General features: G+C 40.6%; 1 protein-coding gene across 1 annotated transcript in view; it reads right to left on the bottom strand.

Annotated features, from left to right (window-relative positions):
• The window catches only part of LOC137431897 (lutropin-choriogonadotropic hormone receptor-like), a 97329-nt gene extending 80194 nt beyond the window's left edge, over window positions 1-17135 (bottom strand). The window contains exons 1-7 of the mRNA XM_068123733.2: window positions 17012-17135; window positions 16403-16474; window positions 14265-14339; window positions 8046-8120; window positions 7554-7628; window positions 1190-1267; window positions 975-1043 (exon numbers count right to left, since the gene is read on the bottom strand). Of these exons, the coding sequence (XP_067979834.1) occupies window positions 975-1043; window positions 1190-1267; window positions 7554-7628; window positions 8046-8120; window positions 14265-14339; window positions 16403-16474; window positions 17012-17097 (530 nt within the window). The 5' untranslated portion in view covers window positions 17098-17135. The remainder of the gene's footprint in view (window positions 1-974; window positions 1044-1189; window positions 1268-7553; window positions 7629-8045; window positions 8121-14264; window positions 14340-16402; window positions 16475-17011) is intronic.
• Window positions 17136-17391: the final 256 nt, after the last annotated feature.

Below are 17391 nucleotides of genomic sequence, written 5' to 3'. Positions count from 1 at the left end.
CACATAACGAAGGGCTATAAAGGTACATAACCCATTCGTTAAGGGTGTAGTACTGGTGAACAGGTGATTTTTTTTATTTATTTATTTTTAGCTGAACAGTTTCCTTATAGTCTTATAAACAAGAATCATGCTATTAGAGGTCATAGAAATACCCCTAATTATTGAAAAATTCAAATTTCAATTCAATTCAATATAATATTTTGCATGAAATTTGTTATAACTTGGGAAATGCATCATTCTTTTGGGCTGAAATTTGGACAGGATATTTCCTTTAACATGATGAAGGCTTTTGTTTATAGGAGTAGCCATTGTGGATTTATTGAAGGACAACCAAGTTTTATCTGGTAATTGGCATAATTATCTAATTAGTGAACATTTGACATAATTTCACAAAATCCTCTCATCAGGTAGTAGAGTAACACATGTATAATACATGTACCAAGTTTTGTGTGAAAAGAATGATAGGTGACATCGAAGATAGAAGTAGAAATGTGTTCTTTGTTTTTCCTTGTTTTTTATTGACGGTCTAATTTATGCAAATTATATGCATGTAATATGACAAAGAAGTGTTGAAACTGGTCTGAGTTAAAGCCAAGATTATATCTTTCAAGAAAAACTGAAAATTAGATATTAACTTGACTTTGTTTTTGTGTAAAGGCCTCTCAAAGGTACCTATGTAGTTTTCTCAATTTTTCACCAGTACTACACCCTTAAGCGAGGGATACCTGCAGTAAATATTGAACGTAATAACTTTAAACATCAACTCGATATTCATGGAGGTCTTTATTAGACCTCTGTCTGGTCTACATTGGCAGACCCTCTGACACGATAATCCTAATGTAACTTATATGGGGTTTTAGAGGCTCATCGTTCTACTGATTTAAAACTGGTAATTAAAAAATGAACGTTGGCAAGTTGTCATCAATTCATTTTTGAAATGTTGTACAAATAACCCGCGCTTATATAACACATACAGTTCCTTCAGCTTGCTCCCATTGAATGCTCTGGCCATAATCTCCTGCAAGCCATTGCTTGTGATCTTCCTGCAAAAAAGGGGTTGATTATACATGAAAACGATGCAAACTTTGTTCACCCACAAACAATCATATGCTGGTAAATTACAAATAATTGGGAAATGTGAGTTTTTGTGCATGGTCATCAGCCAGCGTTGAGGACATAGCAAGCTTACAGGTTTAATGTATGGTCACAGAGTCCGGTAAAAGCATTTGGAGGAATAACCAGGAGTTTTGGATTGTCCATGAGCTCTCTGCAAAATGGAGCAAAATTAGGCGACACAGCAATTGATTGAGACAAGCTTATTCTGAGAACCCATTATGTAGCATCAAACAGGAAAATCACACACTATGTGTCCACATGGGTTAAAACCCATATTCAGGACCATATCTATCTATAATTCCAGTAATCTCTGTGTGTGTGTGTGTCTGTGTGTCTGTGTGTTTGTCTGTGACCGCTGTTTCTCGACAACCACGGGTCCGATATACTTGAAACTTGCCAGGTATATTGCTGGGGACCCGAGGATGTGCCTTTTCAAGGTTTCATATTAATCGGAGAAGTAGTTACCGAGCTATGGCGATTTCTTTACCAAACTCCGCAAGCCGTTCGCTTTGGACCAAACCATTTCATGTAAATAGAGGGGGGGGGGGATTGTCACCGTACTCGCAAGCCGTTCGCTTTGGCTTTGCGAATGGACCAAACCATTTCATGTAAATAGAGGGGGGGGGGGGATTGTCACCGTACTCGCAAGCCGTTCGCTTTGGCTTTGCGAATGGACCAAACCATTTCATGTAAATAGAGGGGGGGGATATAATTTTAGATATATATATAGTACGGGCATGCCCTAGTACTTATTAATACACAAAAAGTGCATTGAAGAGGATGGAGATTAATTAAAAGAAGGAGAAAAAGACGTAAAATGTAATAGCCCCCGTGGTTTTAGTAATTTTGCTCTACTGAGTTAAAGGTTGTCAGTCGGCCATCTTTGGTTGGATTACAAAACAAAATCTTCTGTAGGCCTATATGTATACTCTCTTGTCTTGTCTTTCTGCCAAGTTTGAACAAAATCGGTCCATGCATGTCTGATAAATGGTTGGGGACGCATTTAAGGAACAAAATGGATGCTACTTGGCCATCTTGGACGTGATCTCGAAAGTAAATGACGTGCATGTGTAAGCCATCATTCTTTATCTGTCTGCCAAGTTTTAACAAGATCAGTAAATGCATGTCCGAGAAATGGTTGAGGATGCGGTCAATATTGGGGTTTTTTTTTACAACTAAAATGGCCGCCAGTCTACCAGTCAATTAGATCGCAAAATAAAGTGAGATGAACGTGTATGCCATCGTGTCTTGTCTTTATGCTAATTATGAACAAAATCGATCCATACACATCTGAGATATGGTGGCGGACGAATGCACTCACTGACGCATGGACAAGACCCAATCCATTAGCCCCCGTTTCGATCTAAGTCCAAGAGGGGCTAATAATGTGACATGAATAAAATTTATCAGTAGTACTATGTCTATCATTGATGTAAATATTCAGAAGAAAATGAAGCAACAGTTTGATGAGAAGAAGAAGACCATTCCTTTTGCATCTTCAGATGCAAGGGCTGCCAAAGCAGTTTCCTTGGCTAGGGGTCACAATCCTAGACGGGTCGCCACTCAACGCAAGACACTCAAATGGCTCATTCTTCCCAGCAAGCTGGTACTCATTTTGCCGACCTCGGAAGGATGACAGGCTGAGTGGTGTTAATCCAACGGATGACAAGTCTCAAACACAGGACCCTAAGATCTTAAGCCAGCAACCTTAACTGTTAATCCAACACCAGGCTTTCAGCTTGACAAGAATGATAATAGTGTAGCAGCATAGCAAACCTGTTGTGCATTTTGTGATACAAGCACCAAATTTGGCACAAATGTACATTAATATGTTGCGAACATTTTCAGATATTGGGCCACTTGAAATTCCGTAATTTTTTTTTTCAAATTTTTTCAAATTTCGTAATTTCAAATTTTTCGGGTGACACCGTCACAATTTCGGTCTTCGAGGCCGGCCGATATAGTGGGGCGGCTTAGCCCAAATATTCAAAAGAATTGTGCATTTTGTGATACAAGCACCAAATTTGGCACAAATGTACATTAATATGTTGCGAACATTGTGTGGTCAGCAATGAAGACGAGAGTCTGAATTACATGAATGCAAAAGACCTTGTGAACCAGTGAAGCAAATACACGGGTAAGCATGAATTAAATCTAGGGCATGATATAATTTCCATGATGTTTACCTCTCCACTCAATGGTGGAAGGAGGTAATGTTTTGATCCCAGCTTGTCTGTATGTCTGTTTGTCTGTTAGTCCACAAAATTCCAGACAAAGCTTGTAGTAGTTGTAGTGGTAGTGGTGATAACAGAAATTGTTATATAGAACTGAACTTATATTATTATTATATGCAGAAAATAACTTCATTTCTATATGCCCTGCAGTGGACAGGTTAATTGGTTTATGCACTGAAGGGGTCACCCTGGTGTGCACTGCTGTGTTCTGCCTCACTGAGTTGTTCAGGTATGATGTACTCAGCACAAGCTTCCGGTCGGCCCGGAGGTGGGGGTGCGGGGCCTGTCACGGAACGTCAAAACAAACGGCCTGCCGGGGCCGCCCAAAAGTCGGGCGTGAGGGGCGCGTCCACTAATGGAACGCCTCTCGCTTCCCAGATCGAGGGCCACGTGGTCAGGAGAACCTCGTCCCTTCCGGTCACACTTTGCCTATCGGCCGGCCTCGAAGACCGAAATTGTGACGGTGTCACCCGAAAAATTTGAAATTACGAAATTTGAAAAAATTTGAAAAAAAAAATTACGGAATTTCAAGTGGCCCAATATCTGAAAATGTTCGCAACATATTAATGTACATTTGTGCCAAATTTGGTGCTTGTATCACAAAATGCACAATTCTGTTGAATATTTGGGCTAAGCCGCCCCACTATAAGGAATTCAACAAACCATATTACCCAGGTAACATAACAAATGTTATGTGAAAATATGCATTTCAAGTTGGATATTTTGTTCCAGAACTTTAGAATGACATATTTTTTTTACCTCCGCCACCGAATGCGGACAGAAGTTATGTTTTCACCTCTGTCTGTCTGTTTGTTACTTGCCGGAAAAGATTCCGGCAAGTATGTTGATCGGTTGGTTTGTCTATTTGTCTGTTCGCAGTATTACGTCTACACCGTTGCACGTAGAATCGCCAAACTTTACACACATATTTGTCTTGCCCTGGAATAGACTGTGCCCAATTTTAACTCTCTCGGCCCAAGGCCTCCATTATGACGTCATAATTTGATAATTCGACAAGTACAAAACTTCATCCAATCAAGATGCAATTTCTTGAGCGACATGACGGCATAAACTGGTGGAGAAAAAAAATTAATGATGACGTCATCGGTCACTTGGTTCGGCCGCCATCTTGGAAAAACCGAAAAACTTTGCACCTCTATATCTCCAAAAGTGCTGAATAGAAAAAATTGAGACATGGCTCATTGTAAAGAACTCTCCATGGGGAATAAAATATGTTAATGATGATGTCATCGATCACGTGGTTCGGCCGCCATCTTGGAAAAACCGAAAAATTTTGCACCTCTATATCTCCGAAAGTGCTGAATAGAAAAAATTGAGACATGTCTCATTGTAAAGAACTCTCCATGGGGAATAAAATATTTTAATGATGATGTCATACCTGCCTCCATTATGACGTCATAATTCGACAAGTACAAAACTTCATCGATCAAGATGAAATTTCTTGAGCATCATCAAGGAATAAATTAGTTTAGAAAACAAATAATGATGAAGTCATCGGTCGCGTGGTTCGGCCGCCATATTTGTCCAAAATGGTTGATAAAAAAGTACATTCCGGCAAGTCCTCGGTCTCTGGCCGATTTTTCATTTGTTTGTTTGTCTGTGAGCAGGATATCTCAAAACGTTATGGACGGATTCAGACAAAACTTGGTAGACAGATTACGTGTGTCACAAGGCCGAATTGATTACATTTTGGTGAAGATCTGGATCCGGATATGAGAATTTAATAATTTTATGAAGTGATTCTTTACCATTGAAGGATAGGACCAAAACGATATATAGCATGATATTTCAAAATGTTGTGGACAGATTCGGCTGAAAAATTAGACGATTTGGTAAACAGACCCAATTACTTGAAATTAGATGGTCTCTACTTGATAAAGTAAAACTGCAACAAACAGTTATGTTTTTCTTAACACGAGTAATCTCTTAAGGGAAGACATGTTATAGACCAGGCGTGCTAAGCTGAAAAGTCGTCAAAAAACCAATGTAAGCGGCAGATCATGTTCATGTATGGTAACATACTTTTCTAGACAAAATCAAACCTGCCGAATATGAAAATCACTGTAGCCAAGCTGGATTTTTACCTGGAAGCCCGCAATTCAAGATGGTCACCAAAAGAGATGAAACCATATTCTCGGTCCATCAATTCCATTTCCTATCTTATATATATAGATAGGATATATTTTCATTTTTCGTTTTACATTTCATTTTCATCACCTCCGTCATCGCAATTCAATTTACAAATCGAAACAGCAATATTTTTTATAATAAAGAATATCAAAAGTTTGTCAAAATTTAAATGGGAGAAATGAAGAATCCATAACACTGGTTTCAGATTGCTAATTAACAAGCAGGTTTCCTTACAATGACTGCACTTTATAACAGGTTAGCAGATGCGAACTTCAATCTCTGTATAATTTTCCAAAAGAGGAAGACTGTGAAAGATGGAAAGTCAAGTCCTGGTGAAAAAGGTTTGGATGGCCTAGAAGTAGGCCTAGCATCAGAAGAGAGGAAGAGACTGTCGGATGGAGAGAACATTAGTGCTATTATTCGTATCAATTAGGCTCTTCGTTGTGGTAATGTCTCTCGAATTGTGTACCGTCAGCCTTGCTACGCTTCCTTCACAAGTAAATAAAAGATTTTGTGCCTCCAGAGAGGCGAGAGAGCCCAAGATTCATGGAATGTTCAGGATGTTGGAACAGCTGAAAACCCCACAGGATCTGCCGGTGCTAGGGGGAGATCTGACCAATGGCGCATGTCGTGGGACCATTGTATTATCTGTCATGAGCACAAGAAAGAGGTGCTGCATAAAGTGCTGACCTTCAACAGAAATCAAACTATCACGTCTCAAACGATCTCACCAAGTCTGACTACAGACTGGAAACACAAATTGCCAGGGTCAGCGACTTGACTGCAGCGGAAGCATGATATCACTCTTCCTGTTTGATACGCCTCGAAAGATTAGCCGATACAGCAAAGGAAGGAATTGGCCGTACTGGAGTTTCTGAATATCCCTTTACTGCTGTTTGTCAAGAACTTCGACATACAGCCCAGAAGGGCAAGGAATTCTTGACTCCTGGCTTTCCAATTTCTGGCATCTGTGAGTGGTGTGTGAAGCTTACAGCAGAAGCAGGTGCTGAAATGCCGACTTCGTTCATCCCCAGGCGAGCAACCTTCAAGGAGAAGCCAGAATCTGCTCTCTCTAACGTATATCAATTTGTCCAGCCCTTGAATCAACACTAGCAAGTACAACACTAGCACCGACTTAGTTGACGATGCTCATAGATAGCTTTTCACGAAAACCAGACAGCCAGAATGACTTCCACCAACAAGGGATGTGTTGCGGCAACATATCAAACTAACCCACTATCAGCAGTCAGTGTGGGAACTGGCCTGCAGCAGCACATCCAATTCAGCTGATGCAACAATTCATGGTTGGCATAAGGAGACCAGCGACCCATCTCAATTGGTACCAGTGCTGATGACAATAGACTTGGTCCCAAAGAAATGCTAAGATGTTGTGTCATGCAGCTGCAAGAAAAAATTGTGCAAATGTCACTTGTGCAAGTCCCGAAAATCAAACATGCAGTGTTGTTCCATCTGCAGGCGCCATGATCATGGCACATGCATGAACAGAAAATGAACAAACACTTCGAAAACTCTTAAAGTACTTGCTGTTCAGTCTAATTTCATGTTCTTTTAAAAAAAACTTGAACCCGAAAACTCCACTCCCAGCATAAAAATTCCCTCTGTATCATCCATCAGGAGAAGCCAAGATATGGGTTCATTAATTTTGCTGGCCAGTTTTTCCACCATCTTGAATTGTGTGTGGGCTTCCGGCTAAAACTCCAGCTTGGCAACAGCGATTTTCGGAATCAGCAGGGTAGATTTAGTCGAGAAAAGTATATTAACAAAAATGAATATGACTTGCAAAATGAACAAAAATGACCAATGCCTTACATTGCATTTTTTTTTCATTTTTTGTGTCTAGTCTGGTATAGCGATTCCATCACATGGATATTTTTGGGGGGGTAGTGGGATCTCATGGAAACAGGAGTGTATACAATATTGAAAACACAGGGTTCATTTCTCCAAAAATTTATTAAAATCAGATCATGAATAGGAATGGGGTTATAAATGAGGTTATATTTTTGGGAATGGGGTTATAAAAATAATACTTACAGGAAAAACCGCCAGCTGGTCGACCTTATAAGGTGCAGATCAGGAAATGTACTTATCCCCGTGTTAACAATATTCCTGAGAGCAAGAAAGGACAGGCAAAGGTCAATATGACAGTAATTTAATCACACCAAACTTTGGACAATAGGCGGTCTGGTATTGACCGACGAACGGATTCTCATGATGGCCAACTTCCAGTGAAAAGTCAAGGGTTGACAACTAGCTATTTGGGCTACCAGACAGCCAAAAAAGTCCACAGAATAAGGACACACATCACCACTCCAGAGATAACTTTTTGTTGTGAAGGAAGCATGAGGCAACATCAATTTGTTTAATGTTTGTTGGTGACAAGTAAATTAATCTGTCACTCTTATTAAGAATTCCAATGGAACTCCAATAGGTTATTTCAAGCTCTACAACAATCTTTCATAGAACCAAGTGAGTAAATGTTTTTTGTTAACTGAACGTAGTTATGCTTTCTTTGTTGATACTCACAGGTGTTCGAGTTTGGGAAGGTTTTGAAAAGCTCCTGAGTCGATGATTACCAGCCACACTTGATTCCTGATGTCTCTGCAGGAAAGTAAAATGTCTGGTAAATGCCCAACACCCCCTAATTCCCGTACTTAAACTATTTTCCTGAACTCCACAATGCAAATCAAACTTACAATATTTTTTCGATAAATATGCGTGCATGTAGCCCGGCACGGAGAGGCAAGGATCTCGTCCACCAAGTTTAGTCCACAACACTCGTCCATAACCTTTTTAAAATATCATGTTTATATAATCGCTTTTGGCCCAATCTCTCAATGGTAAAGAATCATTAAAAATTAAATAACTCTCGTTTCCGAATCCATATTCAGATCTTCACCAAAATACAATCGATTCATTCCTGTCACACAACCAACCTTTCTAGTCTAGTAGGAAGACTAGGTCCCCCTGCACCCCCCGGAGATATACTTCTAATCAGTGTTTCTAGATTGGATAAAATGTGTAGAAAATGACTAGCTATGGCCCCAAGCTGAAAAAATGTCCCACATACCATTTTTATGCAAATTACTGCTGCAAATTTTATGCAAAATTATGCAAATTTTATGCAAATTTTTGATGAGGAGTAGAGTTGAGGGGTCTTTGAGGGCTTCATCGAGGTGCTCTCGGTTGCAAGACTGGGTCATTCTGAGAAGCACAGCAGGGTCAGAGATCATGATGTTCTCCTCCTCAGTGAATCTCTCCATCAACAGCCTCTCCATTGCCTCACACACTGTTTTGAGGCAAAAGAGGGACTTTGCGTAGGCCTTTCCACTGAGAACACCTTTGAGAGATCCACTTGTTACTAGTTGTGCCTCAAAGAGAATCTCTGCATATCCAGAACCACGCATCTTGTGTCCAGTGAGCATCCCGATGTAGTTCATGGATGTGTGGAAGGGTCCAATCGTTACTACATGACTAGCAAATTCATTTGGCCAGCGCCAGATGATGGGAAGGGCTTTCATGCAGACACCCAGATCAAATGTATTCAGGACCCATCTCTGACCCACCTCAGCAGTTGCTGCCTCGGAACGCTTCAGTAGCTCACGAACAACTGCGTTGTCTGTGATCGGTCTGTGCCTGGTGCCTGCATGGCATGGCAATGGCCTGCAGCCTGTGCCTGGGCTAGGGGGTTTCACCTCTGCAACTGGTTCTCCCCCACCCAGCAAATCAACAGTCGACTACTGCACGCCTATCCACCAACCGATCACAGACAACGCAGTTGTTCGTGAGCTACTGAAGCGTTCCGAGGCAGCAACTGCTGAGGTGGGTCAGAGATGGGTCCTGAATACATTTGATCTGGGTGTCTGCATGAAAGCCCTTCCCATCATCTGGCGCTGGCCAAATGAATTTGCTAGTCATGTAGTAACGATTGGACCCTTCCACACATCCATGAACTACATCGGGATGCTCACTGGACACAAGATGCGTGGTTCTGGATATGCAGAGATTCTCTTTGAGGCACAACTAGTAACAAGTGGATCTCTCAAAGGTGTTCTCAGTGGAAAGGCCTACGCAAAGTCCCTCTTTTGCCTCAAAACAGTGTGTGAGGCAATGGAGAGGCTGTTGATGGAGAGATTCACTGAGGAGGAGAACATCATGATCTCTGACCCTGCTGTGCTTCTCAGAATGACCCAGTCTTGCAACCGAGAGCACCTCGATGAAGCCCTCAAAGACCCCTCAACTCTACTCCTCATCAAAAATTTGCATAAAATTTGCATAATTTTGCATAAAATTTGCAGCAGTAATTTGCATAAAAATGGTATGTGGGACATTTTTTCAGCTTGGGGCCATAGCTAGTCATTTTCTACACATTTTATCCAATCTAGAAACACTGATTAGAAGTATATCTCCGGGGGGTGCAGGGGGACCTAGTCTTCCTACTAGACTATTCCACCAAGTTTCGTCCAGATCCGTCCATAATTTTTTGAGATATCCTGCTATGTATCAATTTTTGCCCGATCTCTCAATGGTGAAGAATCACTTAAAATTTTTATAATTCTCGTATCCGAATCCATATTCAGATCTTCACCAAAATCGAATCGACTAGTCCTTGTCACACACACAACCTTTCCACCAAGTTTCGACCAAATCCGTCCACAACTTTTTGAGATATGTTGTTCACAGCAAAACAAACAAACAAACAGACAGACAGGGGTGAAACCATAACCTCCATCCACTTTCGTTGGCGGAAGTAAAAATGAAAATGTCTGGTAAATGCCAAACACCCCCTAATTCCCATACTCACACCATTTTCCTGTACTCCATAATGCAAATCAAACTTACAATATTTTTTCGATAAATATGCATGCATGGAGCCTGGCACGGAGAGGGGTATGAACCCATACTTAAAGGGAAAACGTATCACGTGGTGTACATCTTTTATGTAAAGCCCTCGTGGACATTTAGTGTGCAAGACAACAACATAGAGAAAAACTAAAGAATTCATAGAACACCTTACCCCTGCAGTCTTGCGAAAAAGGACAAAGGAAGGGCCTTTTTCAACTCTTCTTTGCGTTTCTGAACACAATCTCTATGTCCTACGAGCCACATTTTCGGCTGAGTTTTGATATTCTCCAGCACTGAGAGTACGAACAGCAAATTTGATTGGACGAGAGGACGTAAAATGGCGTAATATTTTGTCCAAGTACTGATAAACGAAAGGTTTTTGCAAATGCCAACAAGGAGATTTGTGTCCTTCAGTGTTTTTCGCATGGAAGAAAAGACATCCTAGATGTTCAGATTTTAAATCATGTCTTTATTAATCCACAACAATAAAATCTCTCAAAACTCCTTGGTGGTCTTCATCTCCCGGCTCATGTATCGATCCGCCATTGAATTGGAAACGCCTCATTAAGCTCGATTATCCATCCGTGGCGTACTCGGTGTTAACTGAGCGAGCCGCACGATAGTATGTATGTATGTATGTATGTATGTATGTATGTCCCCTCAAACGTATACCAATCAGAGCTGAGGATCTGGTGACATGACAGGGTGATGTGATTACATCTGATGTCATTACGGCGTACGGCGGCTGACTACGCACACCGCCATTTTAATTTATATGCCGTTCATATCGTCGAACCTGTCTTATATCACAATCGCCATGTTTATCTTTGCGTTTTTCATTCAGTGTGAAACACAAACAAACCGATTGTTAAAATGACCATCAAATATCAAAAGCATTGGCGTTACGTCTCTTCCAACAATACAGTATGTATAGGCCTGAGGCTTCATGCCTCACCTTCAAGCCGTTTCGGACAAATTAAGCCCAGGTTTGTTAATACAGTAGTGTATCGTTTCAGTAGTATCGTTTTCGTAAAAATAATAATATAGTAAATATAACCATAACACTTTAATCCCAATGTCGTGAATACAAAGTTAATGGATTGAAGCGGTGTATGGTTCATGATCAATGATGAGCGGTGTTCGGCAATAATATTAATAATCGCAGAAGTAAGGAATTAGCCTCGGTTTTTTGATAGTAATATCATTTTCGAAATAAATCTAATCTAATTGTAACACTAATCCCTTCATAGTGACTGCAAACATACTGGTAGTTAAAATAAATCATTTTCTACATATTAAAGTAGCGGCAGTTTTGTGTCCATTACGTCATTACGTCTATGGTGTCATTACGATGGCTGACTACACTGACCGACATTTTAATTTACTAGTACACCCGCTCACTATGGGAGTGGCAGGAAAGGTCATTCCTCTTTGAGATATATAGATTACAGTCGATCTATGGTCTGGTCTCAAGAACATGGGGTGTGTTAATTTAACAAGTTTCTTGTGGAGAGATCGCCAAGTGGTTTAAGCATTCGAGCCAGCACGCCATTCAAAACCCTTAAGGAACGGCTGGCTTGGCAAGCGCTAGCTAGCAGCTTGGTAAATGAGCACACCTCCAACCCTTGTGGGTTATATAGATTACAGTAGATCTTCACTCAGTTCTAAGTAAAACTTACCTCACGGATGTCTGGATGCCTCCATATTTCTTTGTTTAATGTTATAAACAGCATTAGCTACTGTTTAAAAAGCTAATCATATCTGTTTGTGGTTTATAATATTTTACAAGCCTGGCTACGATGCTGTTAAACTTTTGGGCTTGTTTTGTCATCGCTCAATTTTGCCAATGCTGAATCTCAAACACCGCTTGGCCTTCCAATATGTTTTGTATTATAATAGTGCACCTGCACTGAAGTTGTGCACCTGATATTTGATTTGTGTCCTTGACCTACTTTTTTCGGATTGTGACCTAATTACCAAAAACACCTTTTTGATCATAACTTGAATAATTTTCGTCCAATTTTCATGATGTTGAATTTTCTGGATAGATTGTAAATGGGGACACATTTTCTTAGTTTACACTCTATCCTTAAATGTTGAAGATCAATGTCATGGCGGTCTGAAAATAATATGACCACCAATGGATCACGGGTGCAAGGGGAGGCTTACCCTTGGCGATCGCTTTGTAATCGCAAATATCGAGTTGTAATTCTTATTTATTTGTTAGGTTATGTTCTAGGAAGTTGGGAAGTTGTCTCCATCAAGTTTCATTAGTCTGGAGTAAATATGTCGTACACAGTACAACAACGAAGTAAAATGGTAGAATGGTACCTTGAGATGAAGACTGTGATCAAGACTCAGTGGCTTTATCACAAACATTGCAAAGTGAGAGACCCAACAGCAAAAATTGTATTCCTCATAATGTCAAGAAGTTCCAGAAAGAAGGTACAGTTCACAATCTTAGGATATCAGAGAGAAAGAAGACTGGACATTCAGAAGAGAACATTGAGGTGATGAGACTCTGTCACTCAAAGTTCAAAAAGATCCTCTCACCGGCGCTCACAAGAACTTGGTCTTTCACTGTTCACACACTATATTTTGAGATTGAGGCAGGACATGAAACTTTATCCATACAAAGTGCAGATCAAACACTCTCTCCGACACTGACAAAGCAGAGAAGTTCGGTGACAAGGTAATCTTCTTCAAGACAAAGCACATCTAGTCCCCCAAATCCCAAACACCTCAATTCCCAAGACTTTCTGTGGAGCTACAGGAAGGGAAATGTTTACAAAGACAACACTCGTAACATCCTTGATCTCTTATCTTATCTTATCTTATCTTATCTTAAGACTTCTCTTATCTTCCCCCACCCATAACCTTGATCTTTTCTATCCCCGTTAATTCACCCCAGATCCAATTTTCTGAAATACCGACTTCTTTCCTGGAAGTCCTAGCAGTGTCCATGTGTTTTTTACCTCTCCCAACCCCCACCCATCTTCCCACGCCTCCTCCCCCCAAGCCCTCTCCCTCCCACAGATCTCCCGATGTCCCTGCTCTCTAATGTTGTACTCCTGTGCTTCCCCCTTTCTCCCCATCTTGTCTCCTGCTCCTTTTATTTTGTCTTATGTGTCCGTTTTTTTTGTCATTAATGTTAGCTCTTACACGAGCCTCGATATTGTATACCAAAAAAAAAAAAATTCTAGCAGCTAAAGAGAGTTATTGAGGAGTGTGTAAGATCCATCTCAGGTCTGCCATGCAAGAGGGTGATGCAGAACTTCGCTATCAGAGTGAATGCTTGCCTGGCACGCCATGAAGGTCACATCGAACATGCGATCCACGCCAATCTATCATTGCAAGTCAAAATGCCAAAAAAAAATCTCCCAAGTCTCTACCTTAACATGGGTGATTTCGTTTTGAATCTTGTATACCTTTTTATAAATAAAGCATTGAGATAGTACCAATACTTTTGAAACACCATATATTGTATTTTGGACACAGCCACACGTTAATTGCAGATTTTCAGAATAATCTAAAAGTTTCCTCTGCCAGATTTGCCTGTTAAGTTGGGTTTATTGGATCCGATCACAAGAATCGGTATACAGTACTCATACAACAATTTTGCCATGCTAATCACTTAACCCTCCAAGTGATATTCAAGAAGGAGAGTGCTGAGGTTTACAGGATAGTAAAGATCATGTGAAAATGTTTATTAAAGACAAATCCAGATTGTGGTTTACAAACTGTCTTCTCATGGGCACATGTAGGTGCAGCATTTCAAAGTACGTAACCCTCTGGCCAGGCCTGACATTCGACTTAGGAATTTGGCCATGGTGCCGGCGATAGATTCCCAACTCTTCGCGAAGGTAATGAGATCACTAAAAAAAAACTAATGATACGCACATGGTGTGCAGATTGGGAAGATCTGCAAAAGCACGTTCTTTCACCCGGTATAATCCTCGTACCGTGCTGATTCTTCTGAAGAAAAAAACAGCAACACAATGATTAGTTATATCAGGTAAGGAATAGCAATGCACTATTGCACCTATATTTACATGGCCATATTTCTCCCCCTTTCCATTTTATGCAGTACGGTACTATGGAATAGAAGGAAAGCGGGAAAGGAAAGGAGCATGTTTAAGCAGTAGAGGCTAAATTTGCACACACTGAGATTTTATGGTGGACAGGTTAAGTGTGTGCCAAAGACGAATTGATTCGATTTTTGTAAAGATCCGGATCTGGGTACTATAACTTTTTTTTAGTGATTCTTCACCATTGAGTGATAGAGCCAAAAACGACATATATATCGCGATATCTCAAAAAGTTACAGATGGATTTGGATGAAACGTGGTGGACAGCTTGACTTTGTGACAAGGGCGAATTGATTCGATTTTGGTGAATATCCAGATCAGGTTACTAGACTGTATTTTATTTTTCAAGTGATTCTTCACCATTGATAGGGCCAAAAACGATATACGGTATAGCAAAAAGAAAAAAAACCATATATAGTATGAAAAGATGTGGACAGATTATGACAAAACTTGGTGGGTGAGTTGGGTAGGTGAAAAGAACACGCGTTACGCCTAGGTCCCCCGTCGGTGAAGTGATGCGAGTTGACAAAGTGGAAGCCGCAAGCCTGCCATCTTGGATTTTGACGTGGCGACCCAATTTTCAATAGCATTCTCCCTTATGCGCAGATACACCCACACACCAGATTAGAAGTTAGTAGTTCGTTTATTTTTCAAGATATTTCGCTCACAAGGTTCAGACATACATGGCGGCGGCCATCTTGGATTTTGACGTGGCGACCCAATTTTCAATAGCGTTCTTCCTTATGCCTAGATGCACCCACACACCAGATTAGAAGTTAGTCGTTCATATATTTTTCAAGATATTTCGCTCACAAGGTTCAACGCACGCACGCACACACGCACGCACACACGCACGCACGGACGCACACACGGACGGAGGGGAAAACCATAGTCCCCCTTTCGCTCCGCGGTGCGACGGGGGACAACAAGCTGATTCGAATTTGGTTAAGGTCCGGATACATACGTAAACTGTTCTGCCTCGCAGAGGTAAACTGTTCAGCGCCATTCTAGTTTACTCATGCACATCCCCCATCAGGGAGGTTACATTGAGAAAATAAAAATTGAGAAAAGAGGAGGGGATAGGAAAAAGAGGGGAAGGTGTTGTGTGGAAAGTGGGAAAGGGTATTGTGGGAATTGTGGAATTGTGGTTATTTGTGGAATATTATTGTAGGTATTGTGTGAAGTGTGGGAGGAATGGGGGATAGAAAGGAAAAGAAGGGGTTGGGAGGAGATTGGAGCAGGTGGAGGAAAGGAAGGGCATATATGGTGCAGCTAGTGGAAGGGTAAAGGGAGGAGGGGGGTGTCGAGGATCAAAATTCCACCATTTTACATCATAAATAAATGACCTCTGCTAATAACTTATACTTGAGATTTAATCAAATAGCAATTGCTGGTTGCATTACATAGTATTTATAGCATTAGATATTGTTTTAAAAGCATTAATGGAGTTAGACTTGGAGTTGGAGTTGGAGTTAGAGTTAGAGTTATAGATAGATTAGAGTTATTGTTAGGTTTAGGTTTAAGTTTAGGTTTAGTTATGGTTAGGGTTAGGGTTAGGGTGAGAGTAACATCGCACCTGCAGTATCAAGTGAAGGCTCAATAATGCAGTTATGATCATTAGGACATGAATTAAACATTCTAATGTCTGTGGCTTGCTCTACCACGTAACACGTGGCTATGAACCGAGTGTGACAACGTGTATCACCAATCAAGCGACAGCAATTTGTAGCACATCATTTCCTGATAACTAATGTGGAATTAATCCATATAATGCTAACGTGAGAACAAAAAGTTTTAGCTCGGTGAACAAAACAATTGCAAAAGCAATTTTACTTATTTTCAGTTGAACTTATTTTCCTTTAAATTTGCAACATTAGATGTGCCCGTAACAGACGTGTTAATGAACCAGGTAAAGCACGAGGTGATTCCAACAATTTGACATGTACATACATTTGTGTGATATTCCTCAGAGTTGAGAAGGTAAGGTCAGTCGTATCTTCGACATAGCTGTTTAACAACGTCCTGCCACAATGAAGGGAGGAACGCAAAGATCGTATATAACATCAAACAATGAGCATTGCTATTTTTGAAAGTAAATATAAATACTGTGCCACAAGCACATCGACCCCCACCACCTCCAATCCTCACTCCACACCCCGAGCACATCAAGTTCCAGCCTGTTTGGAGGTCTTGTATGGGAATTGCTGATAAGACTTAAAAATCCAAAGAGGAACCAAAAACAAACCGACTCCTACAAAAGACCTTGGTCATTGCATCAAATATCAAGATGGATGTTTAATAATCGCTCCAAGTGGGCTCTTAACATGGCTGAAAACTTGCACAACCACAACCCACCTGTTGTCACCGGTCCCTTCTGCCTTTGGCTGGGCCACGTCTTTTTAAACTCAAATTTTCTTGGGGAACAAATCACTAATAAGGAGTAAAGGTGTAATAGTTCGTTCGGTGATGTTTTCATATATCCCCAAACTTAAATCTGATATGAATAGTATCAACAGATTTATGGGTAAAGCACAATTGAGTAAACTAGCTTCGGCTTACCTTCGGTTGGAAATTTTGAACTTGTGATATTTCCACAAAGTGATACAGTATTCTCTTCTGGAACACAATGTGCACTTGAAAAGCATTCAGATATACTATAACCAGATTTGGCCTTGCGGACCATAATGTAATGTTTTGTGTGCTATAAAATGCAACAAAAATAGAATTTTCCAGAAAGTGACATGTTTTCTGGGACACACTGGACACAAGAAAATTATTTTTGTGACATGGTGTAATCATATTTGGCTTTCCTGGACCACACCGTAAAGTTTTTGTGATGTAAAATGCCAAGTGATCAATTGTGCTGTTTTCCGTCACAACGGAAATTGTACACTTTTGGAGGTGACAATGGCTCATGATTAAGGCGATTTAAAGGCATG

The sequence above is a fragment of the Myxine glutinosa genome, chromosome 1 (assembly GCF_964187855.1).
Source record: "Myxine glutinosa chromosome 1, kmMyxGlut1.1, whole genome shotgun sequence".
Taxonomy (NCBI): Eukaryota; Metazoa; Chordata; class Myxini; order Myxiniformes; family Myxinidae; genus Myxine; species Myxine glutinosa.
Note: the sequence above shows the minus strand (reverse complement) of the source record. Positions and strands in the feature narration are given on the sequence as shown.